Source organism: Diadema setosum, chromosome 7 (genome assembly GCF_964275005.1).
Source record: "Diadema setosum chromosome 7, eeDiaSeto1, whole genome shotgun sequence".
Lineage (NCBI taxonomy): Eukaryota > Metazoa > Echinodermata > Echinoidea > Diadematoida > Diadematidae > Diadema > Diadema setosum.
The window spans coordinates 16,275,061-16,294,130 of record NC_092691.1 but is presented as its reverse complement, the minus strand read 5'-3'; the positions used below and the strand labels follow the sequence as shown (position 1 = coordinate 16,294,130).

Genomic DNA, 19,070 nt, shown 5'->3' with positions numbered 1-19,070 from the left:
TACTGTACCAAAGGTTTTGCACCAGATCGGTGAATTTCAGGTCTGAAAAGGCAAAATCATCCTCCTGTTGGAGGAGATATACTCCTCTCCTATACACCATCCGGCGTTTTCATGCTTTTTCTGTTTGCTGAATAGACAACGTTCATGATATTCATCGTAATACAAGAAATTTATCTAAATGATAACATTTTTAGGGCAAATTGTTCAATAATACTAGTAATCTATTATATCAAAACTGCTACCAGTGGGACCGTTTTAAGTTGGTAAAACACGCAAAAACTGCATCAAACTGCACCGTTTACAACATCAAAGTGCAACAAGTTCTCATTGTGTGTGTGTGTGTGTGGGGGGGGGGGGGGGAACACCCTCCTCCCATACCACCCCCTCCCCCCGTAAGATCAAATCCTGTCTCCGTCGGTGCTAATAATATAGGCTATTATAGTTACTGTGTGTAAGAGTATAGGAACCTACATACAACCCAACTTGGAAACGTGGAAATCGAAATAATGATGAACCTGTTGATGGTTTGGTGTAGCTATTGGTGCAGATTAATGCACTGCACCAATTCCTATATTTTCTCATGATTCTTTAGATCTACAGAAAATTCCTTCTTTTTTGTCTTTATAGCCTGTCTTGTATCGCGAAAGTGCATCCATGCTCAGGCACCACAGTGTGCCGGAAACTCCACCCGCTGAAATCTATCCCCGCTGAACGCTAGTTGGCGCACTCCTCGCCGACGTTTCACTTTTCGACCTAGAGTTGGCCATCTTATTCAGTGTGCGATCTTTGGTAATAGCTCTTTGGTATGTACATGTACCATACGGCACACAGAACTCCTACACAAGAGTTCTGAGATACGGCACTATGGTCACGTAATATACAATTGTACGCCCTCTATCGATTTCTTACCACAATGGCGCCTGTATTTCTCCCATGAGCGTACGCGCGTATGCGTATTGTACACGAAATCGCAGGGGTAAGCCCCAGAGGCAGTGCAGTGGTAAGCCCTCTTAGCTTCTACTAACGTAGATTCTACTCTGTTTTAACTATATAGCTGCTGCATGCATAGAATTGCAGAACCAGTCTCAGAGGGAACGATGGCAGAAGCAAGTTCTAGAGACCAACCGACATTTTTTTGTCATAAGTGTATAACCGAGATCAGACCCGTTCTACCGGTAAGTTCGAAAATCCCGTTCCAACTGTCAGTAGACAGAAAAATCCGTGTGTCCGAAGGAGTATTTTAATAGGCACTGTTTTTGACTTTATCGGTTCTCTTCCTCTCCGGTCAAAACTGTCAGCAACAGTAGCATTCTTTCTCAATTCTAACATGTTATTGTTAGATCAAACGTTACGTTAACATGTATTGTTAGATACCATTACAACGCATAGCACTAACAACGTAGCCGTAGGCCTATGCCCTAACTAACTTTGCTTTAGACCTCTAACGTTAGGCCTAACCGTTAGAGGGATCTATAAATTTACACGGCCCTATCGCTGTAAACAAGTGTTTAAGTGTCGCACTGTGCGTCTGGTCGGGCGTCTGGTCAGGCTATTAAAACGACGACAACTGTAACGTTAGAAGTTGAGCGTTAGGTGGAACTTAGGCCTAAGCTAAGTAAGGACACAAGGTCAAGGTCAACGTTTCAACAGACACTGTCACTATTAAGAGTTGTGAGACAGTCGAGAGATAGTGATGAAGGTGACTGTGACTAGATCTAGCATGTCTAGTGTGAGTGTTGCCCGACCAGACGCTGTTAATACGCTACGCGAATACAGCGTCTGACCAGCGAGCGGGCACCTTCAAAGTGGGGAACCACAACACAACTACAAAACTTAAAGAAATTTATATGTTCTTTATAAACAATGTACACGTTACCAAACGTTACTCACCTTAAGTGCATGCTTGTATTACAGAAGGTTCGTAAGTCCATTGAGAGCCCTCGTGATAAGTCCGTGGAACCAAAAAATTTTCTGGCGGATTCCCTAACACCGTCGGGGTTCATCGTTGCAGAATTCAAAATGGCGCCTTGATCTCTGCGGAAATCTTTTGCGTGCGTGCGATGCGCTTCTTGAGTGTTGGTGTAGCAGCACGGTCGACAGCGCGACCTTTTGAAAGGGCATTCAGATCATGTGACCTCCCGGATATTGGAAATGGCCTGGTGTGAAAGACGATGTACCGTTCGTGAACCATTCACACATGCTGCATATAACCATCATTTTAGGTAAGTTATTAAATCTAAATTTCAATATTCATAGCATAGATATGAAGTCTCGTTATCATTTTGTTCGTCAGATGAGTTTGAAGTGACAAAAGAATTATCTAAAGTATCAAAATTCAATCCGATCGCATGCGATTGTTGGACCCTCTTCGTGTTCGGAGCTTCGCTGGTACAGCCCTGTCGCGCTACGTATGTACAGCGGCGACTGGGCTGTGTATAGTTAGTGTGAGTGAGGTCACTGCAGTTTATTGTCTAGATCTAGATTCTAGGCCTAGACTAAGTGAAGTTGCTAGCAAGGGGATGACACTTGATTAAACCTGAGAATAGATAGGCTAGATCTAACTTTAACTTGTTAGACAACTTCTGCTTGGGACTCTTCGAGTCTTAAAGGCGCATAGTCCCGGTAGTGTAGAGGGCGCTGTTGATGATACTGCCGATCACCGTTAGCATTGATACAAAGATTACCGAAGTTGAGCTGTCATCAAGAGTAAAGTGTGTAGGTGTTGCTAAGTAACGTTGCCTTCGTTGTCTTCTCTGTGCATCGTGCAGTCTGTAGTAATTAATGCCAGGGTGCGTGTATATGTGCTTCTTACTTTTATGACATCACAAAAGAAGTTTGCTGAAGCTGTCATCCCCCTCAGCCGAATCATGAGCCGAACTGTGATTGGACCACTGACTGCAGACTACAGTGTCAGTGGATCGGACTTCTTTGGAATCGGGGAAGTGGGTCACAGCGTAAGCGCTAAAGAGGAGTCGATAGCATAGGTCTCTAGAAACTTGCACCGTGCGCCCGCGTATGCATTCGACTATTATAAACCACCGGGACCATGTGCCTTTAACAACGCACTCGACGCACAAGCATGATGACATGTATTGTAGATCACTACGGGTACACTTGTATGGTTGGGTGTCCAATAGCAATACATCAAACTGTAATGTTTTCCTACCCAATTTTTTTTTCAAACTTAAAATATCTCACAATTTGCCTGAAATTTTACTCAAGGACATGTAAAGAAAATACTGTAAATTCAGGTGCATGCTTTGAAAATGTGATTTGCGATAGATCTATACGCTCCAAGATCTGCTTTGAACGCGTTGGGTATTATTTATCTTGATGCACTCAGTTGCGCCATAATTTTAAAACCAACACCCCTAATTGGCCCTACCTTCTATTGACAATACGTGTGAAATGCACGTACCGGTAATGCTTTTCCAATGTGCATTTATAATCTACGGTATCATGGATCATTGTTTTGCTGTTGATTATGTTTGTTAGCGGGTTTTTCAGTAATATTTGGACATCTTCAAATTCCCAGTAAAGAATGCAAAACCACTGCGCGTGACCATGTTCTTTACGCGCAATGCATAGAGGGGTATCAGTTTCAGTGTACAGTGTTGATGTGTTGGACACCTACAAGCATGATTTACTGTAAAAGTGTATATTTTCGCGCGACTAATTTTTCGCGTTCGGCGGGGTTAGAAAAGTTTCGCATGTTTTTAATTCCGCGGAATCAAGACGTCAACTACTGAAACATATGATAAGCAAAAATATTCCCGTGCTTTTATTTTCGTGCTAGTTTCTGGTTGCACGAAATGCGCGAAAATTTCAACACCGCGAAAATTTCCACAGAATAACAAACTTAAAATGACACATACTGATATTTCATACTACAGACATTTTATTATATGTTTCAGCTTCTCAACGATGTCATTGTGAGTGAACTACAGCCATCAAAAAATAATTCTTGCTACAAACGCTGCCAGATTTTTGCAAGATCGCGTACTACTATTTCTGAGTCTCTTCTCCACCCTTGCTACTATTCTCCAGCTGCTGCATTGTGCAGGGCCATGTATGGGCAGTCGGCTGTATCAGGATCGTACACGAGTACGTACATGTATTTGAAGTGCGCTATTTGCGGAATCATCTGCTCTTTATGGGCAATTCCATTTGTGTCAACCAGCAGGCCAATTTTCAAATTGAACACACCAAGCTAAATGACACATCAACTGAAAGCTTATTGTATGAACTTTCAGAAATCACACATAAGAAATAATTTGTGCCAAGGTCAAGGTCACAAAATCCTTTTCAAACAAGAGAAAATATTAGGTGCATTTTGATCTCTCCAAAATGCTGTCTAATTGTTTTATTATACTTTTCTTCAGTAAATGTGAAATTACTACTTTTGGTTTTGTATATGAAGAGTTTAGTTAAGTGAACAAAAATTTGTTAGTGACAATCAATTTGACCTGTGTAATTACTCGTACTAATCGTTAATTTCAGTCCATTGGGCCATGTACATCCGTAACAAAAAAACATGTTTTTTTAAGTTTTCAAAAAAATAAAGCACTCAGTAAAAAGGAAAATTCTAATGCAAAGCAAGCAAGCTCATAACCCTCTTCTGAAAAACTTCCTCTCTGTTAAGTTAATTATTGTAACGTGTATGTCTGTAACAGACACTCGGGTAATTCCATTAAAAAGGGTCCCACTAGTTAAATGCCCCTTCTATTCGCTTCATATTGTCATTGCTTAAAAATTACATACCCTAAATCAATTTTCCTTCTGAATACTCTTATTCAGGTAAGTATCTTCCTTTTCAAAGTAAAATATAGAAATTGCTTCTTCAAAGTTCCACATGAATTTTGACAAAAAGTGCAAAATCACAACGTTTTTGGGCAAAATTGTGTGACATTTTACTGTAACACCAGTTAGACAGATTTACAGCTTGTTTTTGGATTAAACTCTATTTTAAGGGGTCAAAAATGATAAAAGACGAGCAAATTTTGAACACTATTTCATGCATCAATTGATACACATTTGCGCACGTAAATCCCAAGAAAGACGTTTCACGTGTAAGTTTTGGTGTCCCCATAATTGCTTCAATACACGAGAAACCTTAATTTATGAGTGTGGAATCCATATTAAGGACCAGTGTTGAACTGTTTGTTGTTATTTTGGTAGCAATCACGTAGTTTAAAAGATTTCAAGAGAAAATTGGGGTAAAATAGATAAATTTGAAAAAAAGACCAAATTAAAATTTTCACACACGTGGCTTTGGTGTCCCCCTAAATATTACGTCGGGGCACAGTGATAGCTATTTTTTGTGTGTCTTATCACAACAATAATCGCTGTGGTTTCTTTGTTAAAGGTATCAAAAATTAACCACTCTATTAATTTGAAAAAAAAAATGCAAAAGTAATATTTGGTGTCCCCCTTACATGATAAACATTGAAGAATCTTTTTCCTGGCCAAAATAGGGGTAGTGCCATTTTTTCAATAGCATAGTTCATTTCTTACTTCAAAATAATCACTTCTATTGAAACAAACATAGAACTAGTTTGAAATATGTGGTAAGATGCCAAAATGGATGGTTCACCGTGTAAGGGGGATACCAATGGTGTCCCCCTTTACATGGTGAACCAGTTTTTATGCCTCCGCCACGAAGTGGTGCCGGAGGCATTATGTTTTCGGGTTGTCCGTCCGTCCGTCCGTCCGTCCTTCCGTCCGTCCGTCCGTCCGTCCTTCCGTCCGTCCGTAATGAATTTTGTGGACAAGGTAACTATCAAAACCCATTGAGGTATCCTAATGAAACTTGGCATGTATGTGTATTAGGGGGTGAAGTTGTGCCTATCAACTTTTGGGTGCACATGCTCAAGGTCAAAGGTCAAAAGGTCAAGGTCAAATACATAAAATTTCACTATTTCCACCATATCTATTGAATGCCTGAAGATATTTTCTTGAAACTTAGTGTATACATGTATTACCCAATTAAGATTCTCTGGTGAAAGTTTGGGTCATGAGGTCAAAGGTCAAAGGTCAAAAGGTCAGGGTCAAATACATAAAATTTCACTATTTCCACCATATCTATTGAATGCCTGAAGATATTTTCTTGAAACTTAGTGTATACATGTATTACCCAATTAAGATTCTCTGGTGAAAGTTTGGGTCATGAGGTCAAAGGTCAAAGGTCAAAAGGTCAAGTAAAAATATTAAAACTTTTTTTTTCTCCATACCTTAGAAAATTGTTCAAGGTATCTTCAGGGAACATAGTATATACATATACTGACTGGAAGTGATTATCTAGAGAATGTAGGGTTCGTGGGGTCAAAGGTCAGGGGTCAAAGGTCAAGTGCAACACTTCAAAATGTTACTATTTCCCTCCTATCATGCAATGCCAGCAGGGGTTTTTTTTTTAACACTTGGTGTATGCATACATGTGTAACCTAATAGAAATTCTCTGGAAAGTTTTTTTTTTTTCTTCTTTTTTTGCCTCAAAGGTCAAAAGGTCAAAGATCAAGTGAAAGTGCTGAACGAACTTTTTCCTCCATATCTCGGAAGTGGCTCAAGTTATCTTGAAACTTAGTACATATTTTGCATGATCTACCTGAAAGTGATTATCTTATGAATTTTAGGGTCAAGGGCCAGATGAAAATGGTAACAATTTACTATTCAATTCAGAAATTGCACTTTTTCTCCACACCTGTACCTTGAAAATTACTCAATGCCTAAATGTATGAATAGGTCAAAGTCGAGTTAAAGTCCTTAAATCCCTAGATACATGCTCTCCTATTCATCCAATTAAACCTAGGTCAAGGAAGGTGAACATTCAACACATTTGTGACAAACTTGTCATTTCAATATTTTGCCAATTTTGTGAAAATGTAATCACACATTGTCCACATGTACTATCTAGACCTATTGGGAAAATCATGCATTATGGCGGAGGCATACCAGTCGCCAAAGCGACATTTCTAGTTCCCCATACACTGCAGTTTGATATGCTGACTTCCTTCAATTTCAGTTTAGAATGTTAATTTTCAGTCAGTTTTCAAGGGACTTACTCAATATGAATGTTTTTAAAGTTATGTTGAACAAAAATCTGATTTTCTGATTTTATTGGCAAAATAGGCATGTCACAAAGTGGGTCCCTATTTTATGGGAGTTACCCACATACAGTGTGTATGTGAGCTTTATAATTTCATGAGGATTGATTTGTTGTTTTTTTATGCCTCCGCCAAGAAGTGGTGCCGGAGGCATTATGTTTTCGGGTTGTCCGTCCGTCCGTAATGAATTTTGTGGACAAGGTAACTATCAAAACCTGTTGAGATATCCTAATGAAACTTGGCATGTATGTGTATTAGGGGGTGAAGTTGTGCCTGTCAACTTTTGGGTGCACATGCTCAAGGTCAAAGGTCAAGGTCAAATACATAAAATTTCACTCTTTCCACCATATTTATGCAATGCCTGAAGATATTTTCTTGCAACTTAGTGTATACATGTATTACCCAATTAAGATTCTCTGGTGAAAGTTTGGGTCATGAGGTCAAAGGTCAGAAGGTCAAGTAAAAACATTAAAACTTCTTTTTTTTTTCTCCGTACCTTGGAAAATTGTTCAAGGTATCTTCATGGAACATATGTGACCCGCTACAACAAAAAGGTCCTAAAGTCGCGCACGGTCGAAGCCGTGAAAATCGAGTTTGAAGTCAGAGCATCATAATTGGTCAAAACTTACGATTTTCTGATTTTGACATATTATTGGAGTCTGACATGTCTTCTATCATCTGTCGAAATTTTGAAGCAAAATGATGAAAGGAAAGACCAAAAAAAATAGCGTTTTTCTGGGCCATGTTTTTGGCGTTTCAACCAAGCAGAAACCGGTTCGAAAATTTGGATTGAGCGCCACAGATAGGCTCCGCCCCTAACAACGACCGGAGTGATCTCATTGGTCACTTTGCTGTCTGCCGCTAACCGAAGCGTGAAGCTTGCACACTGCCAAGTCGACTGGTGCGTGCGGGCGGGGTGCGCTATGCCCAGCCGCTTCTCCTGGCATCCTGGTCACTGATTGGTCGGTGAGGAGACCGCCGACGCTGTGCTTGAATGAGCATTTCGGGGGTTGCTAGGGTTTACCTTCTATTGTCCGGAGGTGAAAACTGACTTGCGTGTCCCTTGATCGCGATTGCGTGGCAGGGAAAACTTTTAGGGCGCTTTTCTCGAAACAGTGGTCTCCCATACGTCTTGACATGCTCTCTTTTAAACATCGATATCTTCGCAGCCGTTTATTTTCATAAGATGTGTTATATATCAATTTAAAGCAGAAAGATTAGGGAATTTTGTCATGCAATTTTCAAATAATCGACCTCACCCGACTTTAGGATCATTTTGTTGTAGCGGGTCACATATACTGTACATGTACTGACTGGCAGTGATTATCTAGAGAATGTACTGTAGGGTTCATGGGGTCAAAGGTCAGGGGTTCAAAGGTCAAGTGCAGCACTTCAAAATTTTACTATTTCCCTCATGTTCTTTTTTTTGCCTCAAAGGTCAAAAGGTCAAAGATCAAGTGAAAGTGCTGAACCAACTTTTTCCTCCGTATCTCAGAAGTGGCTCAAGTTATCTACATATTTATGCATGTTCTACTTGAAAGTGATTATCTTATGAATTTTAGGGTCAACGGCCAGATGAAAATGGTAACAATTTACGATTCAATACAGAAATCACACTTTTTCTCCATACCGGTACCTTGAAGATTACTCAATGCATAAATGTGTGAATGGGTCAAAGTCAAGTTAAAGTCCTTAAATCCCCAAATACATGCTCTCGTATTCATCCAATTAAACCTAGGTCAAGGAAGGTGAACATTCAACACATTTGTGACAAACTTGTCATTTTGATATTTTGCCAATTTTATGAAAATGTAATCACACATTGTCCACATGTACTATATAGACCTATTAGGAGAATCATGCATTATGGCGGAGGCATACCAGTCGCCATAGCAACATTTCTAGTTATTTTCTGATGTTTATTTGTGATTTAATTGAAAGGTACACTGTAGTATGGAACATCTTGATACCTACAATTAAATGGGAATACTTGTTAATTAAACTAATTAGCAGTGTTTTTTTTTGGTAAATTATATTGTACACATATTCAAAATTTCCGAGAAAGACCTATGAAAATGCTATAATTGCATAGATCTCTCATCTTTTGATCACGTTGTATCAGGAGACAGATAGTTAGAAGTGGCCTCTTAATGCCATAAAACAAAGAGCATTGTTACTGTCTCAGATGAGCTATACAACACAACATTGTAAGCAAACATCTATAGATCCATATGGAGCATATCTTGATTAGGATTTTAAAAACAAAAATACCCTAAACTGCCCACAGTCCATGTGGTTTCAGATGGTGCATGTACCCAGTTCAAGCCATGTCTTACTTGATATAAAAGTAAAAGGAACATATCAATGCAGATAATGATAAAGTGACTTTTTGTTACTACTACTCTTGGTAAGGGTGTACAGCGAAAGTGTATTCTAAGTGGATGGACAAGATAGAACTGTTTAAAAAAAAAAAGAAGAAAGAGCATTTTGGAGATACATGACATACTGTATGTAAAAATTGGGCAGGCAGCTACATCAACTCCACAAACCTTCTATGAGGTAGAAATACTAAGAATTCCACAAAAGATGTGATTAATAAAGGGACTAATCAACAGAGAGAGAAGTTGGATGCAAAGGCACCCCTACTTGCAAATGGCTGTACCTGTACCAAATGCTCACACAGTCATTATATAGGGAACAATAATTATATAGCATTATATAAGGAGCAAGGAGTGATTGATAAACTTGATGTTAATGTTGGGGATTTAGTGTTTTAGATGAATATCACAGGCAAACACTTCCTCATGAGGTTCTACTTATAATTGGGGCACTATGAAGGGGGATCTCAGGATCAATATCATGCATATTGCAAGTGGTCATTGGAGGTGGCCTCAGCCACCAGATCAGATATTTTCCTTAAAAAAACAAACAAACAAACAAACAAACAAAAAACCATTGCCAGAAAAATCACACTGCAAATAGTTGATGGCAATCGTGGTCAGTTTAGCTTGAGTCTGGGACTCGCATTCAAACTCTTTGCTCTGTAAATTATGTCCCTCTTTCCATTAAAGTCTCCATCATTCCGTGTTACACTATTTCAAGACAAAAAAAAAAAAGAATGTGAAATTAGTACTTCAGTTTAACCATACAAACTAGTATAATTTTGTTTTGAACATTGCTGAGAGAGAAAAGATTTTTGGAATACTTACAGTTTGTAGGACAAGAGACACTGGTGTTTTCATCATCTGCATTAAAATAGATTCATCTTGGTAATGGCTTTGTTCTCACTAATTCTGGTCATCATGATAGTTTACTGCCAATTTCTTTTTATGTACAAATGTATATTTTTTTTTTAGTTTTTTTTTTTATTACAGAACTTTGAACAGGTATAGCAACAATTCAAGATATGTTTAAAAGGATTTTGTTTAAAATGCTTGCAAAATGTAGTAGGTCTACACCATCAATTTTCATGCGTGGTGCAAACCATTTTAGCACTGCTTTGTGTGTACTGCATGTACATGAGCAATGGCTCTAGAATGCAGACTTTAGTCTTATGGTGGCAATTAATTAAATTTGATTCCAATATTAAGTGAATTCATTTTCTACAAATTAATGTCTTAGACCATAATGTGTCTGTCAAAATGATACAGGCTATTATGACCAACTGACAAGCTAATTTACCAAAATGGATATTTCTTTGGTTAACGTAATCATCCTGTTGCTCAGTGAAGCAAGAACTGTATGCAAGGTGATGATTTTGGGAAGGTATTTACAGATTTCAGTAAAAAGTGTGATTGTCATCTAAAATTATTATAAAGATTAAGACCCTACAGCATGAGAAGTCACTGAATTCTGGTAAAAGGATCGTAAAAATCCATCAAAATAATGAAATTAATAACAATTTCAAAATGTACATCTGTAACAGAAATTTTGTATGTCCGTAACTGTACGTCCGTAACACAAATTAATGCCTAATTAGAAAAGAAAATAATTCTTCATTTCTGCACTTTTGGGTTGTTTAACATCTAATTGATATGAAAAAGAATAAACTTGCAGGAAAGTGCCCCACAATTCACAGAGTTTTCCACTTTAAATTCCGATGTCAGAAAACTCAATTCGTGCGAGTATGTCTGTAATGGCACTATTTTCCATCATTTCGAGGTCAAAGTATTGATCATATTGAATATGATTTTGTGATCACTTTACCTTAGATGGATGTTAGAAATTAAAAGTATTAAAATCTTGTGAATGAAATCAGGTCTAGTTGTGAGAGCTTTTTAAAGGAGAAGTCCGGACGATTTTGAATAAATTTCACCATAATCTACATAAATCAAGGACCATAATGACTAAGTTTCATTGAAAAATACCCTCCCAACTCGTCACAATCGATTTTTTAGCATCACTAATTTTGAATCGTAGCTGTTCAATTTCTGTACGCCGGCGAGAAAGATCACGTGACGGCGTGACGTATTAGAATCACATTGCTTTTTGTTTGGAGCGTCAGCTGGCTCGGGGAGCCCTGCTTGAGCAACGGCGACACGGGCTGAGCAAGCGGTAGCGTTCCGCGTGGTTCCGGCCATGCAGCGGATGCACGCGGCATGATCGAAAATGTTGATGTGTGAGCGTTTGGGTGTTCTAATAAACCGGGCGATGGCCAGAAGAAGAGTTTTTTGCCGTTCCGAACCCAGAAAATGAGCGGGAAAGGTGTGCAAGATGGCTCTCCAATAACCGGAGATGTGTGCGCACAGAGATGTCTCTTTGTGTGTGCGCCTGTGCTGGCCGTCAATAATTCAGTGTAGCTCTTCAAGTTTCCTCTCGACCGAGTCACATTAAGTCATCAATTTGAACGGAAAAGGACTATTGGCAGAACCAAACGTTGCCCAAAGCCTGTTGTCAATACTTTAACTTTACTGTTAAGTCTTCAAATTGAAGAAATATTTCGATTTTAAGTTGATATTTATCCGCGATGCTACCCGATCATGATCCTGAATGCTACAGTACGCAGTCCCATTACGCTATGTGTATGGGGCTGCTTGTGGCAGTTACCGGCGGCAGTACTATGATGAAGCTGGCGCTGGCGTTTCTTCCGCGGTTCAAGTTATACTGTCGTAATTTACCACCGTCAGACATACTCAACAGTCTCAGACAACAAGAGAGGCAATAATTTTGAAATTGACAGACTGATTTCAGATTGTTTACACTCAGAAGTTGAAAAAAATGATCGCGGATTGTGATAGCATTTGGCAGCAGCAGACGTACATGTATGCCTGATCACTCTGATGACGACAATAGCCAATGAATTGTAAATGATGGGGTGGACTCTAATAAGTACGGCAGTATTACAATAATATATGATATTTCAATAAAATGAAAATGTTATAACATTGCAATTATTTTACATGAATCTTTGACGGATTTTATATGGATATATACCGAAGATCATTTGAATAAAGGAATACAGCATTTGGCAACAGCACTCCTAAAACAGTGTACGGACTCCTGCGGTAGCGCCAACTAGGCAGACCTCAGCAGGCATGCAGATACCGCGCCGCAGTCAGCAGTGCAATGGGAGATCGATTCGTAGCTGGGCTGCGCTCGCGGTGCTCCGCTGAGGAAAGTTAGTCTGTGACGTCACGCGCAATGCATACTGGGACAGATAGTACGAAGGGCTGCTCACGACGGATTTGAACATGAAGAATTGCCTTATTTTTCAAGAAAATCATAGTAAATGTATCTGACGGTCTTTTCTCTTCGGGAATTTTTCAAGAAAATCATAGTAAATGTATCTGACGGTCTTTTCTCTTCGGGAAAAGGGTAATAGGTTCATGAAATATTGTTCTTTACATGGGAAACGGCTGATAATCGTACGGACTTCCCCTTTAAAGTGTACGAGATGTACGTCTGTAATTATGGAAAATGCAACGCTGCACACTGGCACTGGTCTGATGGTCCCTGACCAGTGAAAAACATTGACGGACCAGTATTTTTTTCAAGAATGGACCAGTACAAAATGCAAAAACTGGGTACCTGCTGGTCCAACAGACAGGTCAGACAAGGAAAAAAAAAATGGGTTAATGTGCCGCCCTGCTTTATGCCAGCCTCAATATGAGTGTGAAATATTGTCAGATGGCATCTAAAACATTCATAAATTGTGGGATGTTCAGACAAACTTAGAAATTTTCCTGCAAAGTGTTTTGATTGAAAATTGCCACGTTTTCTATAGAGAAGTTCAAAGAAGCTTGGAGTGTGGTCGCTGCTCAGCAAATAGTCCACGCCAGTGTGACCAGCAATAGAAAAAAATGGGATTGTGCTTGAGGCGGCCTAGAATTATGTATGCTACTCGTGTGAAAATTCTGAAAATTGGAGCTTCAAGTTGTCAACTTTTCTTTTTATTTTGTGAAACATTTCAGTTATGTTAGAAATCTAGACTGAGAGCCCTGATACAATCCTATCACACTCTGACTGGAAATTACAACTTTATGTTAAAAACATATTTTTTACACATTTTCTCGATAATTGAAGGATGGTAAGTAAGAAAATGATGAGTAATATTTTTTTGTTTCAAACACTTGTATTCTAGCAAATTAACAATTTTCATGGAAAAATATGCAAAGCAGTCCCCATGACAGTAAAGAGTTATTGATCCTGAACTTCACAAGTCAGTTATACCAGATTTGTTGTACTTCCCTAATGTTAGGCACATCAAGGGTGCTTCTATAAACAGGTAAAGTGTGAATATCATACGATAAATGATTACTGAAATACGAAGTGTCAAAAAATCATTCGGAGAGGACATTTCTTATTCGGAGAGGACATTTTTTTCCTTGACAATTTGAGACAGCTGTACAGCTACACTGTACGCTTTATATACTAATTATTTTACAATTAAAGGTCCATAGTCCCGGTAGTGTAGAGGGCGCTGTTGATGATACTGCTGATCACCGTTAGCATTGATACGAAGATTAACGAAGTTGAGCTGTCATCAATCTAGAGTAAAGTGCGTAGGTGTTGCTAAGTAACGTTGTCTTCTCTGTGCATCGCGCAGTCTGTAGTAATGCCAGGGTGCGTGCATATGTGCTTGTTATTATGACATCACAAAAGAAGTTTGCTAAAGCTGTCATCCCCCTCAGCCGAATCATGAGCCGAATTGTGATCCGACCACTGACTACTGTGAATCGGACTTCTTTGGACTCGGGGGAAGCGGGCCAAAGTGTAACAGCTAAAGAGGAGTCGATAGCGTAGGTCTCTATAGGAAACTTGCGCCATGCGCCCGTGTACGCATTTGACTAAAAAACATGCATCTTTAAAGAATATTAAATTCCCTGGAAGATTTATGGACAGTATGATTATTGTGTTACATTTGAGAAAATTTTCTTTGGTATGTTTCATCCAAATTCAGAGCATATTGACGAATCTCATGCAAAAAACTCATTCAGCACCCCTAAAAAGGCCAAGTGACAGCAAAAACATAACCGGTAGGACTTAATCCTCACTCTGAACAAATCAGTCATGTCAGATTTCTTGTACTTTACAAACGCACTTCATGAGGATGGTTTTACATGTGAAGTTTGAATTTCAGGTGATGAATGGTGAAAGAGATAATTAGTTGAGATTTGAATTTTCTTCGGTTTGTCTCCCTCTATCAAATGAAATTTGTTAGAGGGAGCTTGGGTATTTGTTCCAAGTTCATCGTGTCACTGCCGGCAACCAGGGATAGCCTGGTGGTAGTGTCGCTGCCACACCCCTCCCCCCGCTTGGTCGCTTTGCTTTCTCGCCGAGGATCTCACACCATCACATAAATGTACTCCCACATGTTATATTCATAGACATTGCACTAATTTTTTTCCACTATCTTTATGTTCAATTTCCTAGACCTGCTAGAAATTTGCTTTTAAATGCTGTAAACGCGACTTTTGTACTCTGTTTTATTTTTTCAAAGTCCCTACAGTGGGAGGGGGAAACCGTTCAGTCCCTTCGCTCCCTCGCCAAGGATCTTACACCGTCACATAATGTGCCCCCATCAAGATTTTGCCCCCCCCCCCAAAAAAAAAAAGAAAAGAAAAGAAAACAGGAGTGTTCTGACGTGCTTGTTTCAGATTTTTTGTTTACACATCCAATTCCTTTGCCTAGCATAAACAGTTTAACACAAGAAGCTGCTTTCATTAAATGAAATATATTTACAATCATGCAAGATGACTTCATACAAGTACATTGTAATGACAGCATCATTTCTACCTGTGAATTCTCAAGAAACTGAACCTTGCACTCTCACACATTTGGAGGCATACAGATTGAATGTAATTGAATGTAAACCCCCCCCCCAAAAAAAAAAAAAAAAAAATCATTTCTTGAGTACAACCCAGTGGAACTGTGAAAGCAAAAGTTCTACACATGGCATCAGTTCTTTCTGTCACTTTGTAAGAAAACTCAGTCTTGCACTCTCACAAATTTTGGAACATACAGACTGAAAGTAAAGAAACATCATCATTTGTGAGCATGTATTGAATGTATAAACGTCATTCCTTAGGTAGGCCTACTAACTATGTGGATTGGAAAAACAAATTAAAGGTCTGCAGACAGTATCAGTTCTTTTTGTCACTTTAGAAGAAAATCGAGTCTTGTACTCTCATATTTTGGAGCATACAGCATGCATTGTATATTGTGTAACAAGAACCGTATGTCCAAAAAAAAAAAAAAAAAAATTACAACGGGACCCTCCGCAATGATATCTTTAAAAATAGTGAATCAGTCTAAATACAAATTCAGGGTATGAAACTATAAGTCATTAGGCATTTTCACATCAGCCCGATGTTTCGAAATAGCGCGCTATTTTCTGACTTGGGAAATTTTCCTGATAGCGAAATAGCGTGCTATTTGATAATGTGAACACAAATTAGCGCGCTAATTGTATCGCTCTGATCGAGAAAATTTCTCGACTCCAACTCGGGAAATTTCTGAAATAGTGGGATGGTAGCGCGCTAGTAAACGACTCGAGAAATTAGCGCGATGAATCCCATCATACCTAGCGTGTGTGACCAGATTGATCGAGGCAAACTGCACACAAATCATGAGGAATTTTTGAGAGGGCACACACATTACTGATGCTGTTTGCACATACTCAGCTGTCGAATTAGCTATTTTAAAATTTTGAACTATTCGGGCTACCCCCTCTTTGGGCTGATGTGAATAAGAAATGAAATAGTGCTCTAATTCGCAATCGCGGAAAATATTTCGAGCTTGGATTTTTATCGGGCTGATGTGAAAACGCCTCTTGCTCACATCTTACAGAAAACCCCATTCAGTTTGCTTCAGTGGTCAAAGAGAAATGAGGAATTTTGTAGAGGATGTCAGGAATCTCTTCCCTCCAAGTTTTATCTATTGTATTCACACACAAGAGCATTGAAGTGCTAAACTTGGAAGAATCAGACTCATGATATGCTTTACAACAATCTACATTTCTCTGTGACTGCTTAACCAAATTGAATGGGGTTTTCTGCAAAATAGAGAGCTAGAATGTTATACCTTGAAGTAGCATTTAGACAGTTTAATCATATTTGGGTGTTATCAATGCGAAAATCTGATTGTAATTTTTTTTTTTTTGGGGGGGGGGAGGGGACATATTGTATATCTTGTGATTTTGAGTGTATACTCAAAATATATGCTGTGTATATACAGCTGTATTTTTTTTTTGATACATCAACCAGTTTCTTTTTTTCATTGTGCTTGTGCATTAATCTCAGCTACTGTGTGTCTCTATTTTGTCCTAAATTCTTTTCACAATGATATGGTACACTTAAATACTGTGTCAAAATGATTGTCCTTCCTAAAATTATTGAATGAAATGTACTTACCATCAATGTCAATGAAGCTACCAGAAGGACTCTGTGTGTATTTGATATGTGATAAATATAAAAAAAGAATGTGTACCTACACCAAAAGAAAACAAGGAATGACTAGTGTTCTTCGTTATTTTCATAACACTGGAAGGAGTCATTGGGAGTTAGAAAAACAGAGATTGAAAGAAACATCTTCCCACAAAACCCTTATATCATGAGAAATTGAGTAAGTATGGTGTCGGAGAGTGTTTATTAAACAAAAGACATATTTTGGTAAGAAAATTTATTCTTTAAACCTCATATACTTGTGTTCATAAAAATACAAACTGCCTTTTGAAGCGGACATTTTTTTTTGTTTTTTTAAGCCTCTGCCAGGAAGTGTCACCGGAGGCATTATGTTTTCGGGTTGTCCGTCCGTCCGTAATCAGTTTCGTGGACAGTGTACTAGTAACTAAAAAACCGTTTGAGGCATCCTAATGAAACTTGGCATGTATATGTGTATGGGGCGAAGTTGTGCCTCTCAACATTTGGGCACACATGCTCAAGGTCAAAGGTCAAGGTCAAATGCACAAAATTTCATTATTTCCCCCATATCTATGCAATGCCTGAAGGTATTTTCTGAAACAATAGTGTGTATATATTATACATGACCTACCAAATAAAGATTCTCCAGAGAGAGTTTTGGGTCATGAGGTCAAGATCAAGTGAAAATGTTAAAATTAAACTATTTTCTCCATATGTATCTCACAAATGGTTCAAGGTATAATCATGGAACCTATTGCATATGCATGCACTGACTGGCAGTGATCAGCTAGGGAATGTAGGGGTCATGGGTCAAAGTTCAGGGTGTCAAAGGTCAAGGTCAACTCCTCAAAATTTCACCATTTCCCTCTTATCTTGTATGCTATGCCTGCAGGATTTTTTTTTGTTGAAAATTAGTGTATGCATGTACAGTCAAACCTGTCTTAGCGGCCACCTCTATATAGCGGCCACCTGCTTATAGCGGCCACTGAAAAATCCCCCGGACGAAATTCCTGTATTATGGACCCTTTATATAGCGACCACCTGCCTAACGCGGCCAGCGGTCACTCATTTTGTATCCCGTGGTGAATGTCTACCTGCGTATAGTGGCCACAAAAATTTATCGGAATGGTTTAGTTTTTGAGAAAGCCACGAATACAATGTCTTTTACGTTCATTGCGTGAATTCTTCCGAGTCCTAGCTCAGACACAATCATACAGACACGATTGACAAAATTAAGGAAGCTCTTTGCCACGAAAAGTCGTCTTACCACTAACTTGACTAGATTTGATCTAGGCTTCAGTAATGCCGCCCTCAATAGATGCTACAAAGACAAAGACAACTCCTAATAACATCTTAGAATTTCACTAAAATGCTGAGTAATTAGCGTTTGAGTTCCTTTGAATAAGGACAATGCGGTACTTGTCTGGGTATTGTTGTATAATTCAGCTTCACACATTATCAATCTCCATCGAACTCAGCACTCGTGAACCCCATTCATGCAACCGGTATGAAACAGAGCAGTTCCTCAGGCCCAAAATGTTGTTTTTAAAATCAAAAGAACAGAAGCAGGCAAAGAAAAAAAAATGAATTGAATTGTACAACAAAAATCCTGTTAGCTACACGCATGCAAACCTATTTGCTGATTGTTGTTGTTGTTTTTTCACGCAGTATTTTCTGCTATTATAAATTATGCAAGTGTTGAAATTCAAAATGGCCACCAACCTGTCTATAGCAGCCACTTTTCTTGTTTTCCTTGGATGGCCGCTATAGACAGGTTTGACTGTATTACCCAATAGAGATTCTCTAATAGAAGTTCCTTGCCAGAAGGTCAAAGGTCAAAAGGTCAAGTGAAAGTGCTACATTTCACTTCCTTAAACTTATGAAAGCGTCAAAAGTCAAGTAAATATCCTCAAATCCCCAAATACCTGCACTCTTAGACAATATAGCCATTCATCCAATTAAACCTTGTTCAAGGAAGTGAACATTCAAAACATTTATGACAAACCTGTCATTTTAGTATTCTGCCATTTACGTGAAACTCTCATCACATATTGTCAAGACATTGTACAATAGACCTATTAGGAGAACCATGCATTATGGCACAGGCATA

At 38.8% G+C, this 19,070-nt stretch overlaps 1 protein-coding gene across 1 annotated transcript in view; it reads left to right on the top strand.

The window, feature by feature from the left end:
- The first annotated feature begins 1,071 nt into the window (after nt 1-1,071).
- LOC140230914 (E3 ubiquitin-protein ligase RNF126-B-like) overlaps nt 1,072-19,070 on the top strand; it is a 75,108-nt gene continuing 57,109 nt past the window's right edge. The window contains exon 1 of the mRNA XM_072311055.1: nt 1,072-1,175. Within this exon, the coding sequence (XP_072167156.1) occupies nt 1,098-1,175 (78 nt within the window). The 5' untranslated portion in view covers nt 1,072-1,097. The remainder of the gene's footprint in view (nt 1,176-19,070) is intronic.